This window comes from Notamacropus eugenii, chromosome 5, assembly GCF_028372415.1.
Source record: "Notamacropus eugenii isolate mMacEug1 chromosome 5, mMacEug1.pri_v2, whole genome shotgun sequence".
NCBI classification, from domain to species: Eukaryota; Metazoa; Chordata; class Mammalia; order Diprotodontia; family Macropodidae; genus Notamacropus; species Notamacropus eugenii.
The window spans coordinates 457,745,154-457,770,253 of record NC_092876.1 but is presented as its reverse complement, the minus strand read 5'-3'; the positions used below and the strand labels follow the sequence as shown (position 1 = coordinate 457,770,253).

General features: G+C 36.9%; 1 protein-coding gene across 6 annotated transcripts in view; it reads right to left on the bottom strand.

Annotated features, from left to right (window-relative positions):
* Window positions 1-565: 565 nt before the first annotated feature.
* The window catches only part of RPS6KA3 (ribosomal protein S6 kinase A3), a 107,075-nt gene continuing 82,540 nt past the window's right edge, over window positions 566-25,100 (bottom strand). For 5 of the 6 annotated variants that reach the window (XM_072615318.1, XM_072615313.1, XM_072615316.1 and 2 more), the window contains 8 exons: window positions 24,498-24,623; window positions 21,899-21,988; window positions 18,155-18,313; window positions 13,805-13,966; window positions 11,933-12,009; window positions 10,171-10,288; window positions 6,986-7,126; window positions 566-5,789 (listed from right to left, as the gene is read on the bottom strand). In XM_072615318.1, the coding sequence (XP_072471419.1) occupies window positions 5,667-5,789; window positions 6,986-7,126; window positions 10,171-10,288; window positions 11,933-12,009; window positions 13,805-13,966; window positions 18,155-18,313; window positions 21,899-21,988; window positions 24,498-24,623 (996 nt within the window). In that variant the 3' untranslated portion in view covers window positions 566-5,666. The remainder of the gene's footprint in view (window positions 5,790-6,985; window positions 7,127-10,170; window positions 10,289-11,932; window positions 12,010-13,804; window positions 13,967-18,154; window positions 18,314-21,898; window positions 21,989-24,497; window positions 24,624-25,100) is intronic. The other variant, XM_072615317.1, reaches the window with a different exon arrangement.

Below are 25,100 nucleotides of genomic sequence, written 5' to 3'. Positions count from 1 at the left end.
TTCAGCAAAGCTATTGTGAAAGAATGCCTTTGATCTTGCCTCAGAAGCAGTCATAATTACAAATGATTCAGGTCACAAAACTGTAGACTAGTCTCCTTCTAAATAGTAGTACTTCAGTTTGTTAAGTAAGGATTAGAAATTTTAGTGAGACTGAAAAGTTAATGACCTCAGGATCATTAGCAATTGGACTTCTGATTGGCATAAATTTCACGTCTAAAACAAGCCATTCTTGACAATAAATTTCTCTGGTTGACGGTTATCAAATATTTGTATGTAGTTTGGCTTTCCACTGACTTAAAAAAAACCTAGATGTTCTAAGTGTGACCATCCCCAGACAGCACGACGTGAAATCTCCCCAACAAAATTTAAAACGTCTCACTGAACGTTTATCTTATGAGATTTACTCAATAAGCTGCAGCATATTTTTGCCAGGTTCTATATTCAAGCCTTAGGAACCCAATTTCACAGGCAGGAGTTAAGAGACAGAACCTTAATTTGAGATGACATGCTGTTATCCAACCGGCATACAATAATTAAAAGTATGTGGAAAGAGGTGGCATGTATATATGTGTATATATGTATTGGAAAGTTTATTCATTGTATAAATTTTAATTTCTTTTAAAGATTACAAAACCTGACGAGTTGTGCCAGGAATACAAGCAATATCTTTCCAGGATTGTTCATGGATACAATTAAAATAGTTTAGATTACACATTAACAATATGATTGGAAAATTTCCTAGATCAGATTTGGGAATAATTTAATCATGTAAATTGTTCAGTAATATTTGATCTTTTATGAGCATTTCATAATTATGGCAGTAGTGCCAAGCATCTGATGCTACTTTAACTGCCTAATAAAAGGTACAATACATTATTAATTTATGATATAGTACCCTGGGCTTCCTGGCATGCCATACTAGAGAAACTAGTATAAAGTATAATCATGTAATAGTAGAAAAATATTTATCTGATTTTTTTTCTTTTTTAAAAACCGTTAAAGTATATACCCACCCTAATTCTTCCACCCCCAGCAAAAACTGCAAACTAATTACACCCGTCATGGATACACCTCCCTTTTTGAATAGGATAAGAGCTAAGATAAAGCTAATAAATTTACATCATTTCTGAGTGAAAACTCATCACCCAATCATTTTTAAACTTACCAAGGAATGGCATACCATGAAGCTTATTGTTTTCTTCCAAATAAAGAAGCAAAGCTTTAGAGGTACTGTGAACTACATTGACTAAGATAAAACAAAACAAGCGATATATTCTTATGTCCTTGCTTTGTATTTAAAATTCTGTTTTAAATACATCAGCTGAAAATGCTCATCAGTATGTGTTCTGCTCGATACTATAATGATTACAATAGAAATAAAAATCTTCACCCCACTAGATTACAGAACTAATCTACTTAGTATTACAGCCAGCCTCTCTGTCCTCTTTCACACACTTACATACAATATCTGGCAACTTAGCTCTGAAGTTTTGTTTGAGGTTCTTCTGTGAATTATATCAATATTTTTCTTGTCCAATAACCTCTACTTGCACTTTGCTAGAAGATCTGCTAGTAATCAACAGGCCTGAACCTGGTCAACCTAAACTGCTGATCATAAACTTCAAGGTTATGTAGCAGTCATGAGAAAAGTGCCTTAAGAGGTAGAAGACAGGCTCTCATCCCAACCTTTAGCATTCTTTTTAAACAAACAGTTAAAAGACTAGTGAAAACAAAGTGATGAACACGAGATTGAGACCCCAGGTTTAAGGAAACAAAGCTATCAGTTATTTTGATTTCTTTGAGATGCACTGTGTCACATAAGGTACCAAAAACTGCTTTTTCAAAGCACACTACATACGTAAATTTCCATAGACAGAAATAGAACTAAGTTGTTTCTGACTGCTTTGCTTGACTAGTATACCAATACAGATCCATTAACTGGAGAAAGAGTGGTTATGTATGGATCTGCAGAGTACCACAGGTATTAATAACCTCATTTTATTCCTTCATTTAGAGATCTCCACAAATTCTCATTTAAAATTAGCAAAATATAAGCACCCTGGAGATAGAGGGCTACAGTCACAATACTGATTTAAGTCATCTGTTAACACATCTAACCCTAGTCCCTAAATTTCAAATCACAAGGATCAAAGCCTAAACTTAACCTGTTAGTCAGAAGGAGCTCCACCTACTACAGTAAGAAACCTGGTAGGACTGAGACTTTCTGGAACAAGCAGACTCTGGAACAATCAATCCTGGAAATAGTCATAATACAATTATACACATTTAAATAGAAAATACCTGGATGGGATGTCTAATATCTCTAATGAACCAGAAAAAGTTAAAAGTGATTTGTAAAAACAAAAAATCTTAATTTTAATACAATCTCTTACAAAAGAAAACAAAATGGATGATGGATATGCTCCAAATAATCCTCAGAATGATGGGAAGTTACTAGCACTTTGGATAATAACCAATATTTTCTAATAACTAATACTTTAATTGTTAAAAGCCTCTCATTCATTACTGGCAATGCAAAAAGACAAAAGAGGAAGCTTTTCCAAAACAGAATATTACCTTCTGTATTCTAAATGATAGCTTAATTGGTGAGGAAAATAGGATTAAATGTCCATGTTAATACAGTAACTGGAGAAATGTGGAAGAACTGGATTCGTAGCAATTAATAAAAAAAAAAGTAAAGTCAGATGAAAAAAATGGGCCCTGAATTATTCTCATAACCTGCTTTTTTAAGCAATGTGATAGCTTTGTGATTATGTGAATTGTTATTTACAGAGTTAAGACAACTTATCTAAATCCAGCAGGAAAGATCACGCTTCTTTGATAATACTAAAATCAAGAGTATCCAATAATACATACAGACTGTATACTTGTATTCTAGTTATTTGTGTACATAGTCTCCCTTATCAGCTATAAGCTCCCTGAGGGCAGGCACTCTTTTATTAATCTGTGCCTCAGAAGATAAGAAGTATTCAATAAATATTTGTTGAATGAATGCTAATTCTAAGAAAAATGTAACTTAAATTTATTTGTCAAGTGGATTGGGAAATCTTAAGATTCTAGGGTTGGTATGGTCATCTAGTCCATCTCCCTCATTTTACAGATAGTCAATGAGGCCCAGAGAGGTGACATGGTCTCACAAACTGGGCAGAGAGACTGACTTAAAATTCAAGACTCTTCATTATACCACAGTTTGCCATCTAACAAACAGCTATGTGACCTTGAACAGGTTATTTCAAATCATAGAAACTTATAGCTTAGAGGGCTTAACCCTCTTTTTTGTGAGGGAAATTGAGCCTTTAATTATTCTGGGCTTGTTTCTTCATTTGTAAAATGAAAGGATGGGACTGGATGATTTCTAATGTCCTTTTTTCCTGCTCTAAATGGATAATTTTATGATTGACAATTGCTTTTTAAATTTTAGTCAGTAAAATAACTTTAGTACAAACAAAATAATCTGCCCGAATTATATCTTGTTCTGCCCCAAATCATGACCATAATTTAAGACAAACAATGTTAAAGGATGTCAATGTGAGTCATGCTTAGTTCAGACAAGATCAATGAAAAATACCTCTTTCCAGGCAATGGAGAAAACATGAATACTTATGCATTATTTATGCTAAATACTTCAAGAACTTGAAAAGTTCTTTCTGGTGCCCCACCTATGTTATATTATGAGATCTTATTCTATTTGATTTCTGATTACCATTCTGGATAACTTGGGGTACAGATATTTAATTCAGTAATCACCTTTCTTATTTAGTTTTAATCTCTCTTGTCATTTAACTCACTTCCAGTCTGTGAGATGTTCTGGAAATAGTGTCATTTCTCTTTGATTCAAAATCATTAAAAACTACACAATTTATCCAGAATCCAGTCTTGCTTCTGTTCTTGGTATCCCTAACCTGAAATCTACAGGATATCAATTAATAGGCTAGCTCACAAATTTAAGGCAGGATAAGCCGCTGCCATAAGCTGTTTACATAAACCAAATCAAAGCCTTCTGCTTTTATACTCTTACATAGAAATAATTAAAGATTTTAGCAAGAAAAAGTTTCTGATTTATATGGCTTAGTGTATAAGATTTAACTAAGCACATTCAGAATGAGGTAAATTAGCTTATTTCTTCCTTGAACAGGTATCTTTCATGATACTTATGATTGATTAGTTAATGGCAGAAAGGGAACTGAGTTAATTAAGCACTATCACAGTCTGTAACAGTGACACTGGCATTCGGGCAGAGATCTGCTTCAGCCGCCTCACGTAGGTAATCATGTTTGCATAAATTTCAACGCAATGGTGAAACAAAATAGTGACACCTGCCAAACTGTATGTCTTTGATGAACGCTGGCAGTCTAGGTGAGTGTGGTGACCACTAGTCAGAAGGAAGTATCCTGATTCCAGGTATTCAGGAGTACACAAAATCATTCATCAAGATGAACTAATTCCTGTTTTACCTTCCCAACTCAATACTGGATGGTCAAGAATACTTTTCACTATAAGGTTTAATTTCAATTTCAAATGGAGAGCAGAGATTTATGCATCAATTTCAAACCAGCGCCTACTACCACAGCTACCACGGACACCGGAGTTTTTCATGAGTTTTTCCTTATCTACTTGTCTCGCTCACAGTCATAGCTCCCAAACAAAATTTCAAACAAAAATTAAACTACAAACAAACAACCAATACCACCCGAGATCAAAAGTGCAAGGCGGAAGATTCCTTAACTAAGAAGAAGAAAGACCAAACCAAGCCAACAGAGTTGCGAAGTGGGTAGGCTTACTTCCTGGCACATTCTTGACGCCGTGCCCCATACGCACAACAATGCACTATTTCGACTTGCCCTATCACAACAGCTCCCTAGATTTTCATGACAGTGCACCTCACTTTAGGAACAAAATCAGTGACATAGACATGAGGAAGTGTTTGTACAAGATCAGAGGATTACATTCAATAGCTGTTGAGCAATCAGGCAATTTTCGAGCTGTCCAACAATACTGATTAATCCAGGTGAACTGCTTAATCAGATTTAATTGTCAAATTGATTCATAATAAGGTCCAAGTTAAACAAGGCATGTATACATTAAAGAAAGCAGTACAGAAATGTACTGTATATGAATTGTTTACAAAAACATACAAAATGCTGGATGGCACAAAGGATACAGTGCTAATATAAACGGGTCGTTTAAGTTAAGTGCTTAACAGAAACTGTCCATCCTTTTAAGTAACAAAGAATATTTTGGGGGACAAGAAATATTCCCTATAAAAATAATGCTATGTGGTAGAGAGTACTTTATCATTCAGTGTGTGTGTGTATATGCATATATTTATATATATATACACACACATATAAACATATATGTGTGTATCCATTTGTTTAATGACAGAGGTGGTGTTCGTGACTCTTCTGGTTGATTCGGTGAACGTATCTTCATTATTTTCACTTCTCATTCCATCCAGAGCTCCAGAAAAGTCTACCTTGCCAACAGTCATTGAAAGCGAGCACAGATGAAAGCAGGAGCAGCAGCACTGTGGGTACCAGCCGGGACAGCATGTGCTTGCAGGCATCGCTCAGGTATGTGCTACCTGTTGCCACGATTTGTGCTATCACTTAGACCACGGTACCAAACAAATGGCTGAGGCCGCCTCAGAGGGCGGTGGAAGTAATTTTTTTAATACCTCTCCGCTGAGCAAGGGTAGAGCGGCCTACTGGTTCCAAAACTGGTGACTGGTTGCGGTTTAGAGCAGAATATGTAGCTGCCATAGCACCCTAAAGGTGTAAAAAAAAAAGACATACACACCTATTTAGTTGAATTATATTAGATATAGGACTAAAATGTCTCTTTTAGCTAAAACACACAAAGACAACGGAGGATAAAGTTTAGGGTGAGAAATGGAGCATATGTTTTGTTTGGTAGGATGGCACTGGAAGTTATTTTGTTGCAGTCCCATGGAACAATCCTGACTCTTATTTAGGGCATGAGCTCTCTACAATGTCATGATCCGAGAAGCAGCAGTATTTGGTGACTATTTTTTTAGAGGAGAACCCGCATCACATTACCATAATGTGAAGGGAACTGGAGTTTCTTCAGTGAGACTTGTACAGTGCACATTAACTATCTGAATAGGCAGATGGAGGAACTAGGGTCTCAGTAGTTGCCAACAGTAAGGTTCATGATTCTGCCCAGAAAAGGTTTTGTTACGTTACTATAGAGCTAGGAGCAGTCTTTACTACGTTAAACAATTTCATATTTGTTTTTATTTACTACAACTAGTAAATGAACCTTAAGCTGCTTTTTAAAAACAACTAATTTTATCTACTGAGGAATGCTTAAATATAACTATATTAAATTCAAATTTATAAATTTATAAAAATAACTTTGGCTGGACACAGGATTATTTCATTTCACACAAATCAGATTTAAGCATAAGAAGCATTAGGAAATCAAAAAATATCCACTATTTATTTTAAAATTGAAGTTTACCTACACAGGATTTATAGTGAATTCAGAAGTAATTTTCCCTTTTTTTTTTGCTTTTTGTTTTGGTGAAATTTTAAAAATTCTGAACTTAACCAACACCTATGTAAAAAATAAACAGTTCCAAATTCAGAAGACAGAGAGGCTCGCACATGAAACACTGAACCTATTGTATTCAGTCTTTCTTTTAAAATAAATAGTAATTGTGACTTTCAAAGCTGTTTTGCTTGCCTTTGATTCTTTCTGACTTTTCTTCTGATTCTGAGTTAATTTTTAGATGAAATGTTCCTATTGGTTTCTTCCTTATCTACTCATTATAATTTACTGAGATATAGCTCCTATCAGAAGCCTTCAACAGAGGCAGATACTCAACAAAAATGGAAGAGCAGACAGCAAGAATCTCTAGAAACCTTTATTTGAATAAATAAATGACTATCAGTGTCTCCTGGACCATCTTAAAAATAGTAAGTTATATTAGCAAATTTACCTTTACTAGGTGTGGAGCATCTTGTCTGTTTAGCTGGTATTGGGGCAACTGGTCCCAGTGAACTATCCAGGGATGTCTAAGTACAAGGGCAGCAGTTAATCTTTGATGTGGATCTACATGAAGCATTTTTGAAACAAGATCCTGGAATCATAATAAAAGAAATTAAATACTGTCTTTTGAGAGTATAAAAAGAGAAATGAGGAGGGTCTAAGACATAGTCTTGGGGAACATAAAAAATTAGGAGATGTAATAGGAACAATTACCTAAGAAAGGACACTGACAAGGAACAGTCAGACAAGTAAAAGGAAAGTCAAGAGTAAGAAGTCTCACATAAACCTGGAGAGACGAGAGTATCAAAGGGGTCAGTACTGTCTAATTTAGCACAGAGATAAAAAAGGATTAGGACTAAGAAAAAAACCCTATTATTTCTATCAGTTACAAGATCATCAGTAACTTTGGAGAGAGCAGTTTCAGTTGAATGATGAGGTCAGAAGCTAGATTGAAAAAAGGTGGAGAGGGAGAGGAGAGGAAGAGGAAGCAATCTTTGTAGACAGCTTTTTCTAAAAGGTTGAGAAGAGGAGAGAGGAGCAGGTCAGGGTTCACTGAGCATTTCGTAAGGATGGGGAGATTCAGACCACGATGATGAAAAAGAACCAGTAGACAAAAAAGATGATTGTATGGACTTGGGTTACAGTGAGGATTCCTTTCATGAATGAGTCAGATTAGACTGCTGTGGAGGCACCTCCAACTCTCAAATCCTGAAGAGTAACAAGAGAGAAAGGAACTCACTCTAGGGATAATCTTTTTGGAGAAGATGGATCCAAAGGAACAAGCGTTAAGTGCTGATTGAGAAGAATGGCTACCAAAACTGGTTCTAATACACAGATGAGAGGGGATGGAATTCATGGGGAATGGCCTCTATTTTCTCAGTTAAGTATGGGAGCAATTCTCTACCGATGACTGGGGGAGAGATGAGGTAGGAGGGTTGAAGAGAAAAGACATGTAGAATAGTCACTGTGGGATAGAGTATCAATTGGGAAAAAAAGGAATGTCGACCCCTAGTTAATACTGGATAGATGAATTTTCTAACGAAGCTAGTCAGAAAGGTGTGCCATGTGCCACTATAGAACTAGCTTCATTTGCCAACACGAATAACAGGAAAATTAGGCAGATGGTGGCACTAATGTAAGGATCACAATGTAACTGCAAGCTGAAAATATCTGTGAAATCAAGATACAGATATTTTGTAGCTGCCTTTCTTTAGTGTGCAACCATAACATTTCTCCAAGACTCAACCAGCAAGTGCTGATTAGAAGCCCGCTCTGTGCCAGACTCCGGAGCTACAGCTGTAAAGAGTGCAGTGATCTGTACGTGCAAGGAGGAAAGGAAACAAGCATTTATAAAGAAATACCTAGCGTAAATATATGAGTTAATAAGAGCACACTCCAGGCACGAAAATGGCTAGTGCAAAGGCACAGAAATGGGAGACAAATGTCAGACTGTGAGTAAGAGACAGAGAAGATGACAGGGCAGGATAGACTGCAAAGTGAAGGGGGGACAGTAATGTCCAATGAAGTTGGAAGGAAAATGTCCAGGACCTGCAGGGCTTTATAAGCTAAAAGGAGGAATTTATATTTTATTCTAGAGGCAACAAGAAGGCCCTTGAGTTGAGTAGCGGCATCATTTGGTTGTGTTTGAGCTAAAGGAAAATTACTTTGGCAGGAGAGTGTAGGATAGATTGGGGTAAGAACCTTGAGGCAAGAACATCAATTAGGAAGATGATACAATAATGCAGATGAGAGATGATGAGGCCTGAATCAAGGGGATTGTTGTGTGAGAGGAGCGAAGGAAGGCTTGTTTTGACAACTCTTCAGGTTTGGTGGGCTTGGGGTAAATCTAAGAAGCCAGTAGAACTCCAAACCTTGGTTCAGTGGCTTGAAAAACAACAACATAAAATCATGACAACTCATAGGAACACATTATTTTCATATACCTTCTCTGTTAAATTGGCTGCAATGGCAATGCCCTCTCATAGATGGTAACATAGGGTGTTTGGGAGATTTAGTGATCAATTTGAAAACAAATGAGTCTGCTACAGACTTTCATGGAACCCAACTCTCCTGAGTACAAGGGTCATGGACCAGAAGGCCATATATCAAAAAGATGAATTCCTCAGAAAGGGGAACTAAGTTGGGCATCAATAGCAAAAGTGATTGTTTTCAGTCACACTGAAGTCAGGGAATTTATTAGGGATCCTGTTGTTTTTAAGGAAGAAAAATCAAGAAGTTAGGCTGATATAATATGAAATAGGATCAAATCATGTGACTAGGATAAAGGATCAGATAGGTTAGTATAAACTCCTAAGTCTGATATCTAAGGCCCTCCACAATATGGGTTTGGAGCTCAGGAGAGATATCACGGGAAAAAAGGATTTTTTTGTCACCTGTGCAGAGGGGATAACCACAGGAATATAAACCTGCTGAGGGGAAACACAAACAAATGAGAAAAGTGAGTCAAGGACAGAATTTTGAACAACCTTCTGAATGGATGAAGACATGGAAACATGAAAAGAAACAGGAATGCACAATTCCTTCAGACGCCAAATAAAGAAAGAAAATTCAGAATTAGAGGGCCGTCAACAGCATCAAATACTTCAGTGAGGTTAAGATCGAAAAATGTCATTGCATTTGGATAACATTAGTAACCTCTGATACAGAAATTTCAACGGAGTTGTACAGTGGGGAAAGCTGGTTTCTAGGGGACTGAGGAGAGAGAAGGTAGCAAGGAATGGGTGTATGCAACTTTCTCAAGGACTTTGTCATCAAAAGCCAGCAGTACTTTCTGTATTGTCTGAGCTTACAGTTGGAATTATACCATTGCTTGGGATATCAAAGATGAGAATCCTTCTCCAAGAGCCTGAATAATTTAAATCAACATGTTCCTGTTAGTCTAGTATGATTTAGATTTTCTGATGAAAAGGCATAGTTTTTTTCCGCTAAAGATATTTGACCTTTTTTTGATAAAAAAGGTCAAATATCTTTAGCGGAAAAAAACTAATAACTGGACAATTTTTTACATAAGTATCAAGAATATTATGTATCAATCCATATATCTATATGCTTGTCATTCTTTTCATATGTTTATACAAACATGTAACAGATATAAAAATTTAAATATAAAATTACCTTTGCAGTGTCTGAAACGGAATTCCAATAACCACCACTGAGTGAGAACTTTCCACTGCCTATTCGTGCCAGTATCTCTTCTGGGGTATCATCAGGACCATTTGCAAATGGAGTGTAGCTAATTTACAATAAAATTGAAATGTGACTACACATTAAAAATGTGACTTGCTTGCAAATGTTAATTTATACTCAAGGTTGAATATTGCTGAAACAAGAATTACTGGAGGCACTGTGTGCTTTGTCTTTGTATCTGAAGTACTAGAGACAGAGGACCTCACAGCCTGATTTTTCTCCCTTCATGTATGTATGTATGCATGCATCCATCTGTCTGTCCATCCATCCATTTTTCTGTGAGCAGCTAGATGGAGCAGTAGATAGAGTGCCAGGTCTAAAATCAGGAAGACTCATCTTCCTGAGTTCAAATCTGGCCTCAGACATTTACTTATGTGACCCTGGGCAAGTCACTTATCCCTGTTTGTCTGAGTTTTCTCATCGGGAAAATGAGCTGGAGAAGGAAATGGCAAACCACTCTAGTAACTTTGCCAAAAAAGCTCCAAACTGGGTCATGAAGAGTCAAATATGACTGAAAAATAATTGAAACACAACATCCATCCATCTGTATGTACTTACTTGTGTGACTTGGGGCAAATCACCTCATTTCTTTGTGACTCAATTTTCTCATTTGTAAAATGAGAGATTTAGAATTATGTTGTCTAAGGTTTTTGCAGTTCTAAACACTGACCTAAAACTTAAACTTTATAAATAAGAAGGTGAAGGTGGAAGAGTTAATTATCTTTCAAGCAAAACCAACTTTTCTTTTTTTATATTAAAAAAAGACTTTCTGGGGTCATTTCTATGAAGCTGCTACTCTTGAATGTTCTAAGATCTCCACAGTTAGCTACTCAAAAAAACTGTGCCCAATTGGCTAGATGCTTATGCTGCTGAGCTATGAAGCTTGTTACCATTAATTTGTATATAAAAGTGAAGGTAGAACATTGGTGATTAAAAAGCTATGGTTGTCTGGTGATTATTCACTGGATTTAGATTTCTTGACAGTGTAAAAGCAGTCTGCCCTGTAACTAGCATTTAGCAAACAGAAAATCCTATGCAATGAGGGAATCCACAGAGCATTAGACCGTAAGAGGTAATATCACCAAACTTCTCATTTTTCAGATGAGAACCTGGAGGGGCAGAGAAGCTAAGTGACTTGCCCAAGATCATATAGCTAATAAAGTGGCACACCTAGAACCCTGACTCATGCCACCTAGCTCCAAATTAAATATTACTTGTGCTATAAAATACTACCTAGTAAAATTGGGAACAGAAATTAACATTTGAAAAAAATCTATTCCAAGTTTTCTCTCAGTTCTGTCACAAATAAACACCGTTATCAATTCAAGGACTTTTTCACATGTGTAGTAAACTAAAAATCCTTTTTTGGAGACAAAAAACATTGCAGACTAAAGCATCCTGAAATATCATATATTTTTTACACCAAACTTTAAAAGTTTATTCAAAGAAGATTTAACAGGCACTATGTATTTTTAATTAAAGTATGGGAAATTTAGCATAAGCCAAGCAGATATTCCACAGAAAATCATCAATGACAATCTGATGATAGATTTATTTAGAATTTATTTAAATAAAAATCTTCCACAGGAAGATTAAGTCCAAGGTTAAAAAAAGAAGACCAACATTATACTTAAAATGCATGGCAGGGATAAAGGGCAAAGAAATATTTATGAAAGACACAGGAGCTCACCCAGTAAGCATCGTGTAAAGAAGAACACCAAGGCTCCATATATCACACGCAGCATCATACCCTTGTCTTTTTAAAACCTGTAAAAACAAAGCTAATATTAGTAATTCAGAGAACCCTAATAGATTTAGATAATATATTTTTGTTTGTTAAAATTAGATTTGTCATGGACTGTTTACCTTGAAACAAAGTTACACAGAAAAAATTCCTGATATGACGAATCCGTTTGACATGTATTTGTGGTACCTTTCATCACCATTGTTAAAAAGTTTGACTTAATTTTGATTGGAACAGTCAACATATTAAATTTCACTGTGTCACAGTAGAGATCAATATAGCAAGGAGTATGGAAACTGAGGAGTATGGAAACTGAGGAGTATGTCTGCATAGAGATACATATATCTGAAGGACGATGTTCCTTCTCCAAGAGGCTTCCTTTCCTTTCTAGAACTAGAGAGAATTAGACTGCAGCTGGTTATAAATGGAAGATATTCTGGAAGCTGTGAATTTAGGGGTGGGTTTTGAAGAAAGGGAGGATATTGTATTAGTACAGAGAAAGGCGTACACTTAGAAAATACACAAAACACAGAAGTGGAAGAAAGCAGGGAAGGTGACCTGCTGAGCTGAAGCAGAAAATAGATGCTGAGAAGGAATTAGAAATTCAGTCCACAAGGAAGAGTCCTAAAAGCCAGGCAGAGAATTTTGGATTTGATATGCTAGAGAAACATTCTCAATTTAAGTAGTAAGTTTAAGCAGCTAGTTTAAGCCGCCCAGCTGTGGCATGGAAGGTAGAACACTGGACTTGGAATCAGGGAGACCTGAGTTTCAATCCAACCTCAGACACTTACTGGCTGTGTGACCCTGGGAAAGTCACTTCACTTCTGCATGCCTGTTTCCTCATCTGTAAAATGGGGATAATAACAGCATCTTACCTCTCAGGGTTTTTCTGAAGAACCTCAACGTGCTACAGAAATCCTAGCTATTGTCTTCCTCCTCTCCTCCTATTAATATTATTACATCAAAGTGGCTTGGTGGACAAGAATTCCGGGCTTAGAAGACTTGAGTTTGAGTTCTGCCTTAGACATTGACTTAATAGTTCTGTGACCCTGGGGAAGTCACTTAATCTCTGTCAGTCTCAGTTCCCTCATCTGTAAAATGGCTTTAGTAACAGCACACACCTCAGTGTTGCTGCGAGGACCGAATGAAGTAACCTACGTAAAGCTCTTATTATCATGGTCAGCTATTTGTCTTTGTGTTCCTAGAATATGAGCACAATGCCTGGAAGATGGTAATAAATGCTGATTTACCATACACGCTCTAGCAGCCTTGGGCAGGACAGGTTTAAATGGGGAGCCACTAGAAATATATCAGTGGAGAAGGTGTGGCAGAGAATGGAAGTCAGTGTTCTCTGTTGATGAGATGATGATTTTGGTTAGGATGGTGGTGAGAATGGTGAGGTAAAACAATCCAGAGATACTGACAGGGAGGGTGTAATTCGACAATGCAATGGATGTGGGAGTTGGAAAGGAATGATGCCAAAGTTTTGGAGTAAAGAAAAAGAAGGTGATGGCACTGAGTGATAGAGAAATGGGCAAGGGCAGCTTTTTTTAGAGCACGTCATTTAAGTAGACATATTATATACCAAGTCGGAAATGTGTTGTTAGAGATAGATCAAAAACTTGTGGCTAGAGAAGTAGCATACTTGGTAGTGGAACCATGATTCACTTATTTCCAAAAAAAATGGGGTGTGTGTCATTCTGCTTAAATCACTCATTAAAATATTCTAGCTATTTTACTAGAAAAGGACTCTTTTTGCAACATATATAGAAAACGTTTTGTTAAATCACACATGGCATTAGTAAATATCATAATCACCTCTGGAGCAACAAAATTTGCAGTATAACAGGGAGTCATCAGGAGACCATTTTCTGCCCTTAGCTGTTTTGCGAAGCCAAAATCACAAATTCGAATAGATTCCGGGTTACCAGATTCATCTACATACAGAATGTTGCTAGGTTTCAGGTCTCTGTGAACCACCTATTGAAATACAAACCAAAATGAAAATTTAAAGTTTTCATTCCTATTTCATAAATCCCTTCACAAAAAAAAAAGATATATTAATTAATGAAACAGAGTAGCTAAGCAAGACCATAAGGCACTGAAGGGTAGCCTAGTGTCTGATAAACCCAAAGATATTTACTACTGGGGTAAGAACTCTCTATTTAATAAAACACACTGGGAAAACTGGAAAGCAGTTTGGCAGAAATTAGGTTTAGACCAGGAACTTGAATTATATGACATAATAAGCTTCAAAATAGATATATGACCTATATATTAAAAAGTCACATCATTTTAAAAAAGTTTAGATTTGAAGGAGATAACTATGGGAAGAGTTATAGATTTCTTAACTAAAGGAACAGAGATGATTATTTTAAAAGATAAAATGGACAATTTTGATTGCATAAAATTGGAACGCTTTTGAATAAACAAAATCATTGTACCTAAAATTAGAAGAGAAATTGTTAAGTGGGGAACAAATTTTTTTGCACCAAATATCTCTGATAAATGTCTTATGACTGAGATATATCGAAAATTGATATAAATAAAAGGACAGGAAGTGGTCAGAGGATAGAAAGTTTGCAAGCTATTGAAACCATATGAGCACATACTCCAAATTACTAATATGAGAAATGGCAAATTGAAACAACTCTTTGAGGTTTTATCTTACACTCAACAGACTAGAAATGATGACAAATGACAAAAATATTAGTAAACGTTGGAGGGGATGTGGAAACACTGTTGGCATACATTATTGATTTATCTATTCTAGACAACATAGAATTATACTAGAAAAGTCAATCCTCTATAACATACCCTTTGACCCAAAGAAATCACTAGTATATACCTTATGAAGGTCAAAGACAAAGGGAAAGCTTCTATACACACACAATGCTTAAAGCAGCAAAGAACAGAAAGAAAACTAAGAGCCTATTGACTGGGAATGAGAGAACAAACTGTGCTATAACGATGTAAGACAGCGTTACGTACCATAAGAAAAGATGAACATAAAGAATTCAGAAAAACTTGAGGAAACTTTTACAAACTGATGCTGAATGAGGTAAATAACAAGAGAAAAATTTGTACGACTGCAATAATGAAAAGGAAAACAACGAGTACATTCTTTCCTCCTGTGATTCGCCTCTCCAGTCTGTCCTGTGTACACCTTGTGGCACACACTTATTTTCATTATGTCTTCTCTATCAGACTGAACCCTTGAGAGCAGGGGCTGTTTTTCTACCATGCTTTCTTTGCATCCTCAACACTTAGGTCCATGCCTGGCACGTAATAACGACACTTAATAGATGCTCGCTGACTGATGTGTCCTGCTCTCTTGCACAGACTGCTAAAGAACAGCTGCAGAACAGGCGTACATTTTCAGAGAGTCAAAGTGCTACTTGTTTTGCTTGACTGTACTTATTTTTAAAGTTTTAAAGGAAGGTTTTACTGGGGGGAGTCATTGGGAAGTGAGATACAAAACCCCCAAATCCTAAGTAGTAAATAACAAGATATTGTGAACTTTCATTTGTCTAATACTGATAAAATATTTCCTCTCTGATATATGCAAAATACTTTTCTCCTAGTATAAAACGATTGAGAAAAATTGAAAACTTAAAAAAGACCAGCATTTCTCCTTTAATTTTGTTGAAATGGATAAGTATTTATTTCTTGTATCAAAATGACTCTTAAATGTTGTATAAGCAAAGGAATTTCCTACTAAATACATTTCCTCCAAAATAAAATGGCTGTTGTTTTTAAAAATTTACTAAGGATGCAGTGGATGGGGCAGAGCCAAGATGGTGGAGTAGAAGGATGGAAGGAGCTACCTGCTGTAGCTCTCCCCACAAAGTCCATAAAATACCTGTAAAAATGACTCCAAACAAATTCTAGAGCAGCAGAAGCCACAAAGTGAAAGAGATTTCCAGCCCAAGGAGTGCAGCCTAGCACTGGTCACGCTGTGCGACAAGGACAGGATAGGCTTCAGGGCAGAGGCCACATAGCAGCTGTGGTTTCCAGATTCTTCAACCCACAAATGCCAGAGACAGCTTCAAAGGTCAGTGAGAAAGCTCTTTCACCTGAGTGAGAAAGGAGCAGGTCCTGCCCTAGCCCTGGCCCCAGGTTGCTGCAGTGTCCATTTTTGGAGTCCTCAGCCTAAAGACTCTGGGGGAATCAAGCATCTGATCTGAATCTCAACCCTGAGTGGCAGCCCTGGGGTGAGGAGGAGCACTGATGTGGTGGAGCTGGAGGCAGTTGTGGAGAGGGAACCCTACTTGCAGATCCTGGGCAGAAAAGCTTGTGGTTGCTCCCAGACCAGAAGAGGAGTAAACTCCTCTCCCTTGACTGTGCCATTTTGGAGGAACTAAGAACTTACAGGACCCTAGAGTAAATTTTCCCCTTGCAAAGGACTCAAAAGTCAAGTAACTGGCTGGGAAAATGCCCCAAAAAAGGGAAAAAAATAAGACTATAGAAGGTTGTTTTCTTGGTGAACAGGTATTTTCCTCCATCCTTTCAGACGAGGAAGAACAAAGCATACCATTAGAGGAAGACAAGTCAAGGTTTCTTTATCCCAAACCTTCAAAATAAATGTGCAATGGTCTCAGGCCATGGAAGAGCTCAAAAGAGATTTTGAAAATCAAGTAAGAGAGGTGGAGGAAAAATTGGGAAGAGAAATGAGAATAATGCAAGAAAATCATGAAAAGCGAGTCAACAGTTTGCTAAAGGAGACCCAAAAAATGCTGAAGAAAATAACACCTTTAAAAATAGACTAACCCAAATGGCAAAAGAGGTCCAAAAAGTTAGTGAGGAGAAAAATGCTTTTTAAAAAGCAGAATTAGCCAAATGAAAAAGGAGGTTCAAAAGCTCCCTGAAGGATGCAGTGGATGTTCTTTTTCTTCTGAATTAGACTGAGAACATGGAAAACATTTAAGATGATCTTGATAAGAGTTTCCTACTGCCGGAGTTCAGATCGATATTTTTGCTCTTACTCTGGTACAGAAGCAGGTGAAATGTTTTTGCTGGCTACTACACAGTATGTGGTGGTTTCATTCAGTGACTATTCTATTCCTAAAGACAACTAATAAACTCCAGTGTCCCTTGAAAGCTAAACGATACTAGAATGGGGAAAAAGCCAAACGAGAACAACACTTTTCTGTGATGTTGCAAGTATAAATTCAATTTAAAACATGGTTCTATTCCTTATTATCATTAAGTGAGGGGTTTTTTTGGTGCAGCATAAACATCTCTTTCCCTTCCCCCATATATTGCTGCTTCCTTTTTATGAACAATCCCTTTGGTCTAATAAACATTATTCTCAAGTGTTTTCAATTAAATTGTAAGCCTGACTTCTAGTCAATTCAATCAAGTGCTCCCCTCCAGCCTCACTACCCTTAAGATTCACTTACATCAAAATACTTCACTCAAAGTTGATGCAGCATCTTCCCATGAAGTTCTACACCTATGATCTTAATGTGTTCCAAAATTATTGTTATTTTCAGAGGATTCAGATGCCTGTTAAATCTAACAAATGTGGCAGGGGGATGCCACTTTCAACACTGGCACAAAACCTTTTAATGGTGGCTGGGAACAAAGAAACACGAATTCTGGAGGCAAGAGGAATGTTGCTTATAAAAAAATATTTGCCAATGACCACTATAATCTATTCTTCTTCAATACATGTTTGTGTGTACTGAAGGGAATACATTTCCCTGGTTAAAGTCAGAGAGTAGATTTTAGGTTAGGTCAAGAGTTGATTCCTTTGGTCCAATCCCAAATGACTGTGAATTTCAACGAGTACCAATAGCTTACTTTAAGAGATAGTGTCACCCTTACAATGGATGCACATTTAGAGGATATACTGTGATCTAGGGGCACAAGGTTTCATTTAACAAAAACATTATGTTTACACACAGAGGTTTTGTCTCCTCTCTACTGCGGCACTGTAAGGTAGGCTAGGGTTTCAAAACAGCGACGATGATTCCCTAGCAGTTTGCTTTTTGCTTTTAGATCAATGATATATACATGAAGAAGAGCAGAGGTGAAGAGAAGGGTTAGAACTCTACACTCACAGAATAGTTTTGCCTTCTTAATTCTGAACTTGAATATTAAGACAGAAAAGTCAATAAAGAACATAAGTATTAGAGACACACATAAAATGTTTAAAACACTTACCCCTTGTGCATGAAGATATTCTACAGTTTTGGTTATTGTGAACAGGACAGCACTAGCTTCTCGTTCAGAGAAAAATTTCTGCCTAAGAATTTTATCCAGCAGTTCACCTCCTTTCATAAGTTCAGTTACTACATAGACATACTTTCCATCATCATAGACCTACAAAATACAAGTATCACAATGCGAATGATTCTTTGAAGTCTCGTCTTCAAACAAATGTTTAAAGCGTCATACTCAAAATAATTTGGAGCTTATTTTATATTCAATGGAAAATTTCAACAATTATCACAGTCCACAGAGTAAAAGAAATTTACAAATACTGGCATGGATCATTCTACTTGTGCTATTATCTGATCTCCTGTAACTCATCCTAGACCCTGGTCTAGCAGTCAATCAGCTTCCCGTGTCTTCCCCTCCAACAGCTCATACCCATTTGCATACAGAAATAGGAGTTCAAAACCTGTCTTACTCTACAACTCTATTAAATCAGCTCTTATTTCATATTATTCACCATAACATATTCCATACTGCAAGTAGCCGAACTATTACTTTTTCCCTGATTCTGTCCTGCCATCGTCTGCCTGGATGCATCTACACAACTTGGGGATGCTATTCTCTTTAGAAACACACTCAGGATTGGGGGAACAAAGAAACAGATGAGCCCAATTACTGCTGGTTCCTCTCTTGAAGCCTCCCCAGAGGATGCAGTTTAAAGTGTCCTCTCCTTTGCTGTTAGCACACTACCCCTGGTATGAGGACATTTAATCAGTCTATGATCGGTGTTTCCACAAGGCCTTGAACATACGTGCCTAATACATGTGTGCTGAATTTGCCTCTCTCCCTTTTTGAAAGGTTTGGACCAATTTCATCATCTACCAGACTCCTCCTATGTTGGTCTCTTCTCTTGGGTGCTCCTTTCTGTCCACTGCTGATGGAAGGCAGTGGTAACCAACTCTACTTGATTTTTTGAAACTCCTGTAATTGCAGATATGGAGCCACATACAGAATACAAAATTCCTGGTTTTGATCAGAGTTACTCCAGTCTGGTGGAGTTAGGAGGAAAAGTGGCAATAATAAACTTCTACCACAAAAAAGTGAGTAAAACTCTCTAAATTCTTGACTTATAATCTATTCTGTGGAAAGGTAGTCTTGGAAATTACTTAAAGAACATAACAATTGGAAGGAACCTTCAGCAGCCATCTAGTGCAACTCATATGTGAACAACAATCTCAACAAGTGGCCATTTAAACTTCTGATTTGAGACTCCTCCTTATACATTCTGGCCATCCTGTCCTACTTGCTGTCAGTAATATTCTGCCTCCTGTTTCTGAGTCAGACACAGTGCCCCAGGTGTTTGTGGTTCTCTTGTATCACTGCTGCTTTCTTTGTGCAGAACCCCTCCAGATTTCCTCAGACACCGCTTTCTGCAGGACACCTTTCTTAGCCTCTCCAGGTGTTGGTGTTCTCTTTCCTCAAGTAAAATTAGTTTGAATACACTTATCTTTGTATGTGTTGTTTTCCTCCAACAGAATATAAACACCTTGAAAGCACACTTTCATTTTTATATTTGTATCATCAGTTTCTGGCAAATAAGAAGTGATCAGTACATGTTTGCTGAATTGAATCTTGAGCCTTTAACAAACTTGGCTACCTTCCTCTGCACATTGTCTAGCTTGTCAGTGTCCTTCCTAAAATGTGCTTTCACAACTGAAAATGTACAAGATGTGGTCTGACCAGAGCAGAGGACAGCAGGATTATTACCCTTCTTCATTCTGCACATGATGCCCTTTTTAATGAAGTCTTAAGATGGTATCATCTTTTATAATGTTATGTGGTTATGATGGTGTTACAGTATGATGCTGAATAATACTGAACCCCTAATGCTGAATTTACTAAAAAACACAGATCTTTTTTAACAGGAATTATTATCTAGTCTTTTCTCCCCATCTTGAATTTGTAAAGATGATTTTTAACCCAAGATTTTATGTTTAACCCTATTAAATTTCAGTTTATTAGATTTAGAACAAGTCGTCAAGATCTTCTGACTTACTCATCCAAAGCATTAACAACACTACCAAATTTGCTGGTGTGAAAATTTGATAAGCATGTCATTTATGACTTTAAGTCACTGATAAAAATGTTAAACAGAGACAATCACAGATCTCAAAGGCTAAGTTAAAATCAAATCACTGGCTACTCTTAGTCTGGCTAAGTACCTAAATCCACCTAACAACAGTATCATCAAGCCTGTAATACATATTGTGGTCCAAACTCAGGATTTCACTGGCGTGCTCCCAGTGTGGAAACTCCTTTCACTAATGCAGATTAGCAACTGATTTATTTCTAGTCTTAGTCAGCTGCCAGACGACTTGACAGGGTAATTGCCCACGATCACACAGCTAACTAACCAGCACACTCCCAAAAGCACAACTTGTACTATGTCTTTCTGACTCCAAAGCTGTCCCTCTAGTAAGTAGGAGTTGTTACTAATAAAATTCTAGAATTCTATCAGAAATCTAAGTCAAGTTCACTGGCTTACGCTATAGTCTGGAAACAATCTACTCTTTAAAACTTGAGACGTATTTCAGTCTTGAGAGAACCAGGAACTCTCTGGTTCTCCTTGATCTAAGGGAACACAAACAAATAAGTTCACTGGTTCTTTCAGTACACTGGACCTTGTGACTTGGACTCAGCAAGAACCGCCTTATCAATTTATGGTACTTCTCAATTCCCAATTAGCCAAATAATCCCAAATTATTTTTATTCTGTCTTTTTCAGTTCAAAAAGCATTCTTGGCAGAGAAAACATAAGCAAGAGCTGAATAGATCTGCCTTCTTTCCATCATTAATTATTATGATCTCCTCTGTCCTGTAGAGTGGAACTCTCTTCTTTGATCCACCTTTTTAAAATGATATAGCTAATAAATTCTTTTAGTTGTCCTAAGTGAATTTAACTCCACAACCATTTATTCTGCACATTCTATACACCAGACTAGAAAGAAAGTGGTCTTGCCCTCAAAGAGTTTATGTTCTATTGTAGTAAAACATGTTTACAAATAAGCAAATTGAGATACATGCAAACTAAATGCAAAGTAATTTCAGGGGTCAGGAGCAAAGGTTTCTAAGAAGTGGAGGTGCTTGTCCTTTGTTCTTGACATCAGGAAGGTGAGGCCATGAAATGCATGGCATGGACTGAAGTGCGGGAGGGCTGTGCAAAGCGACCAGCCTCTCTCCCCTCTGGGCCGTCTGGATCCCGTGGCCAGACGCGATCAGGACGACTGCAGATGCCCCGATGCAGCAGCGGCAGACCTGCCTTTGAAGCTAAGGCTTTTCCTGTCTCAGTTTGTCTGAAGCAACGCCCATTCGGTGATTAAGGCTAGGTAAGGAGTGAGGCAGAGAATGGGAGAGGAGGGAGAGGACAGAGAGGAAAAGGAGGAAGGAAGAAGAGCAGGGAAGGGGGCATGCTGCCCAACTGGGAATGGCCAGTTGGGTCCCAGTGCTCACAGATGGTCGACCATGACATCACAAGTGATGCCATGATTCGCAACTGAATTGCATGAGAACACTGAAGTAAAGTTTTGGACAAAGGAGATACAATGTAACATGGAGAACAGAAAGCAGGATAGCTTGAAAGGGAGTTCACGTAAAGCTGCTGCTATAACAGTATGCTGAATAATCTGGGGAAAAAACTTACAAATGTTATTAAGATAAATCAAGCAATTTTATCTTAAAAGGATCAACTCACATCTTTAAGGGTAATAATATTTGGATGCTGTCCGTAACGAAGGAGGATTTCAATTTCTTCTGTTGGGTCTCTCTTGCTTTTATCAATAATCTAAAATGGAAACAGTATTTATAAGAATAATCAATAGATTCCAAAATGATTAACACTTGAGGATTTATCTTGTATGAATACTGTAAACACGAGCCTTTGACAACATATCTTACTAGTGCAAGACCAAAATTACTAAGGATTTTTCTCTAATTATTTTTTAGCATTTGCCAGCTCTGCTGATTGGAATATTTTGCTTTTTTCTTTTGTGCCTAGACTGTGTCAAAGATAGATTTTTTAGTCTTCAAATAGAAAAAAAAAATGTCAGAAGTGCAGTGCTAGCATAATAATTTTATTATCATTGGGTTTGGATTTGGAACACACAATAATTTTAGAATAACAGAAATAAGAGTTCCACAAGCCTAAGGAAAAGCTATATAAAGTAGATAAAAATATCAATTTCATCCCTTCTTCTGATTTGCTTAAAATCTGAGATATCAGCAAGTTAATTTCCAAGTATTTATTTTCTGTGATACAGTTGTAGGTTATTCAAATTCCTTCCCTTTTTGATTTTTGTTCACTATCTGACAATTTATTTGTTCATTTATAAGATGGTGTACATGGAAAGAAAAAATTTCAATCAACTCTTCAGTTTTCCTTTTTCTCAGTAGTTCTTTTAATAGACTTGGCCAGGTGAGTGATGAAAACTACTGGTTATAGTGGAACTACGAGGTGATCTACAAATTTCACTTATACATGCTATTCCTATTTCCCTATTAATAATCTGTATTGAACCAACTCCACGTGAGCGTTGGCAACTCTGTTCACTGTTCTCTTTACTATCTTAAAGTGATGACTTTCATTTAGCTAAAACTAAGGTTAACTAAAGCTAGTCCTATTAAAATCCTAATGGAATTAGGATTCAATTCTTAAAAACCTATGTTTCAGATGCTTGACTATTTCCCTTAATGCTTTACTATGTTTCAATAATATATTTAAACAGTATTTGAAAAAAAGAATTTTCTGATAATTTAAGAAGATTTTCAGATTAAACTTTTCTATTTGCTTTGTTCAAATGCTTTCCTCATTTTTTTCCTTTTGTGGTCCTTATATTTTAACTGTAAAATAGTTCTTCAATTAAGAATTCAGAATAAAGGCAGAACACCTATAAACTTTAGTCACATAAAACAAACATAATACATGTAATTTTCCACACAAACACATTGCTACTTGATATATGTTTAGTTGCAGTAGAATTCTGTACTTAAAAACTATGCAAGTTAAATATACATATTTGAGCCGTCTTTACTGTTATTTAAATGTTTACACTACTGCCATGGGAATTTAAAAAGATATCCAGGTGATTACTTGGTAGTTCTGCTGATTAGACAGATGGCCTAGGGATCTGGGAAAACCAGAGTTTATCTAATGTATACTTCTGCCAGAACATCTGATATGACTACAGCTAGAGTTATCTATTTAAAGTTACATGCTACCTCCTTGACAGCCGGAAGAGGAATTCCAAGCTTAGGGGCTATGTTCTTGATGTCTACCACTCCTAAAAAGGTTTTGACCATTTGAGTCATTTCTGAGTCAATCACTTTGGCTGGCTACATCCTAGTTCTTCCAGCTTGAGGCGAATTTTTCTTATGTCCATAAGACACAAATTCCAGTCAGAGTAACAGGGTAGATGGGAAGTTAAAATGTATCATTACCTAGGCTTACAAACTCAGCAGAAATATGCTATAAAGTATATGATTAAATACATGTAAAGGATTATTACTAATATCTCCTCTGGAAATAAAAACTGAACCACAGATACCGAGCTGGAAGAGACTTAGGAGGTCCTCTAGTTTATAGATAGGGACAATTATGGATACAAGGAATGCCCCATTGAGAAAGTTCTTCCTGCCAAAGCAGGCTGGTATGTATTCTGAAACTGAGGAGTCACAAAGAACTGCCTAGGGCACTAAAAGGTGAAGCAACTCACCCGCTACACAGCTTATATGTGTCAGAAGCAGGACCTGAACCCCTATATGTCCTCCTGGCTGAAGTCAGCTCCCTCACACGCTGCTTCTTGTCTACATACCATCTAAATACAAACATGGTGAAAATGATGACCCTCTCCAGCCATTCAAGGATTAGGTTTCCGTCACTAAAACCTCTAAAATCCAAGCCAACTCACAAGCTTTAAACCTTTAATTACCACTTCCAATTAAATTGTCAGAGATGGAGAGCCAAAGCCTGCTAACCTAGAGGGAGAAAAGTAAGTTTGACTACAGCTTTGTATTCACTGACTTCAAGCTAAAGGCTTAAATTTCAGACATATACAAAACTTCCTTTCTACGTTTTAGAAATACTAAATAAGTTTCAGCGGTCAGGGTTTGGTTAAAATTGTCAATGACAATAGTTTAAGACAGATTTTAATAGTCACTAGATATCCAATTTGACCTTAACCTGCAAACACAAATGTAAGACAGCCTTTTCCAAGGAGGATTATTGTTTTTAATTATTATTGAACCACATGGAAGAATTGTAAAAATGGCATTTTAAAGAAACTATAAATACATACCTTAACTGCATATTCCATATTTGTGACTTTATGTATACATCTCTTACAAATAGAGTAGGAGCCAACTCCAATATCTTCTTTTACTTCATATCCATCAGTAAACTGAATACTGTTCCTGTGCAACTGCTACCAAAATAACATTATCAATTGATGAATGCTTCAACAAATATTATGATTCATTTTACAGAAGACTTATTTTAAAAAACCTAATTACTATCTATTCAAAAATTTCAAAAGGCTGTATCTTCTGTTTAGGATCTTGACTTTAGGAACTGGATTACATAGCACTAAAGTACTTCAATAGCAAATGTTTATGTAGCATTTAAGATTTCCAAAGTGCTTTACAGAGATATCATTCTGTCCTCACAACACCCCGACCTGGGAGGCAGGTCCTATCGTTTTACTCATTTTGCATGTAGAAACTAAGGTAGACAAAGAGTAGGTGACTTGCTCTGGGTCATACAGCTAGTCAGCGTCTGAGGCTGGAGCTGATACTCCAGGTCCAGTGCTCTCTATACAGTAAGCCTCCTGGATGCCTCAATACTTCAAGTCAACGAATTCCAACAAACAATCCTTCTGTAAATGCACATTAAAATGTACCCA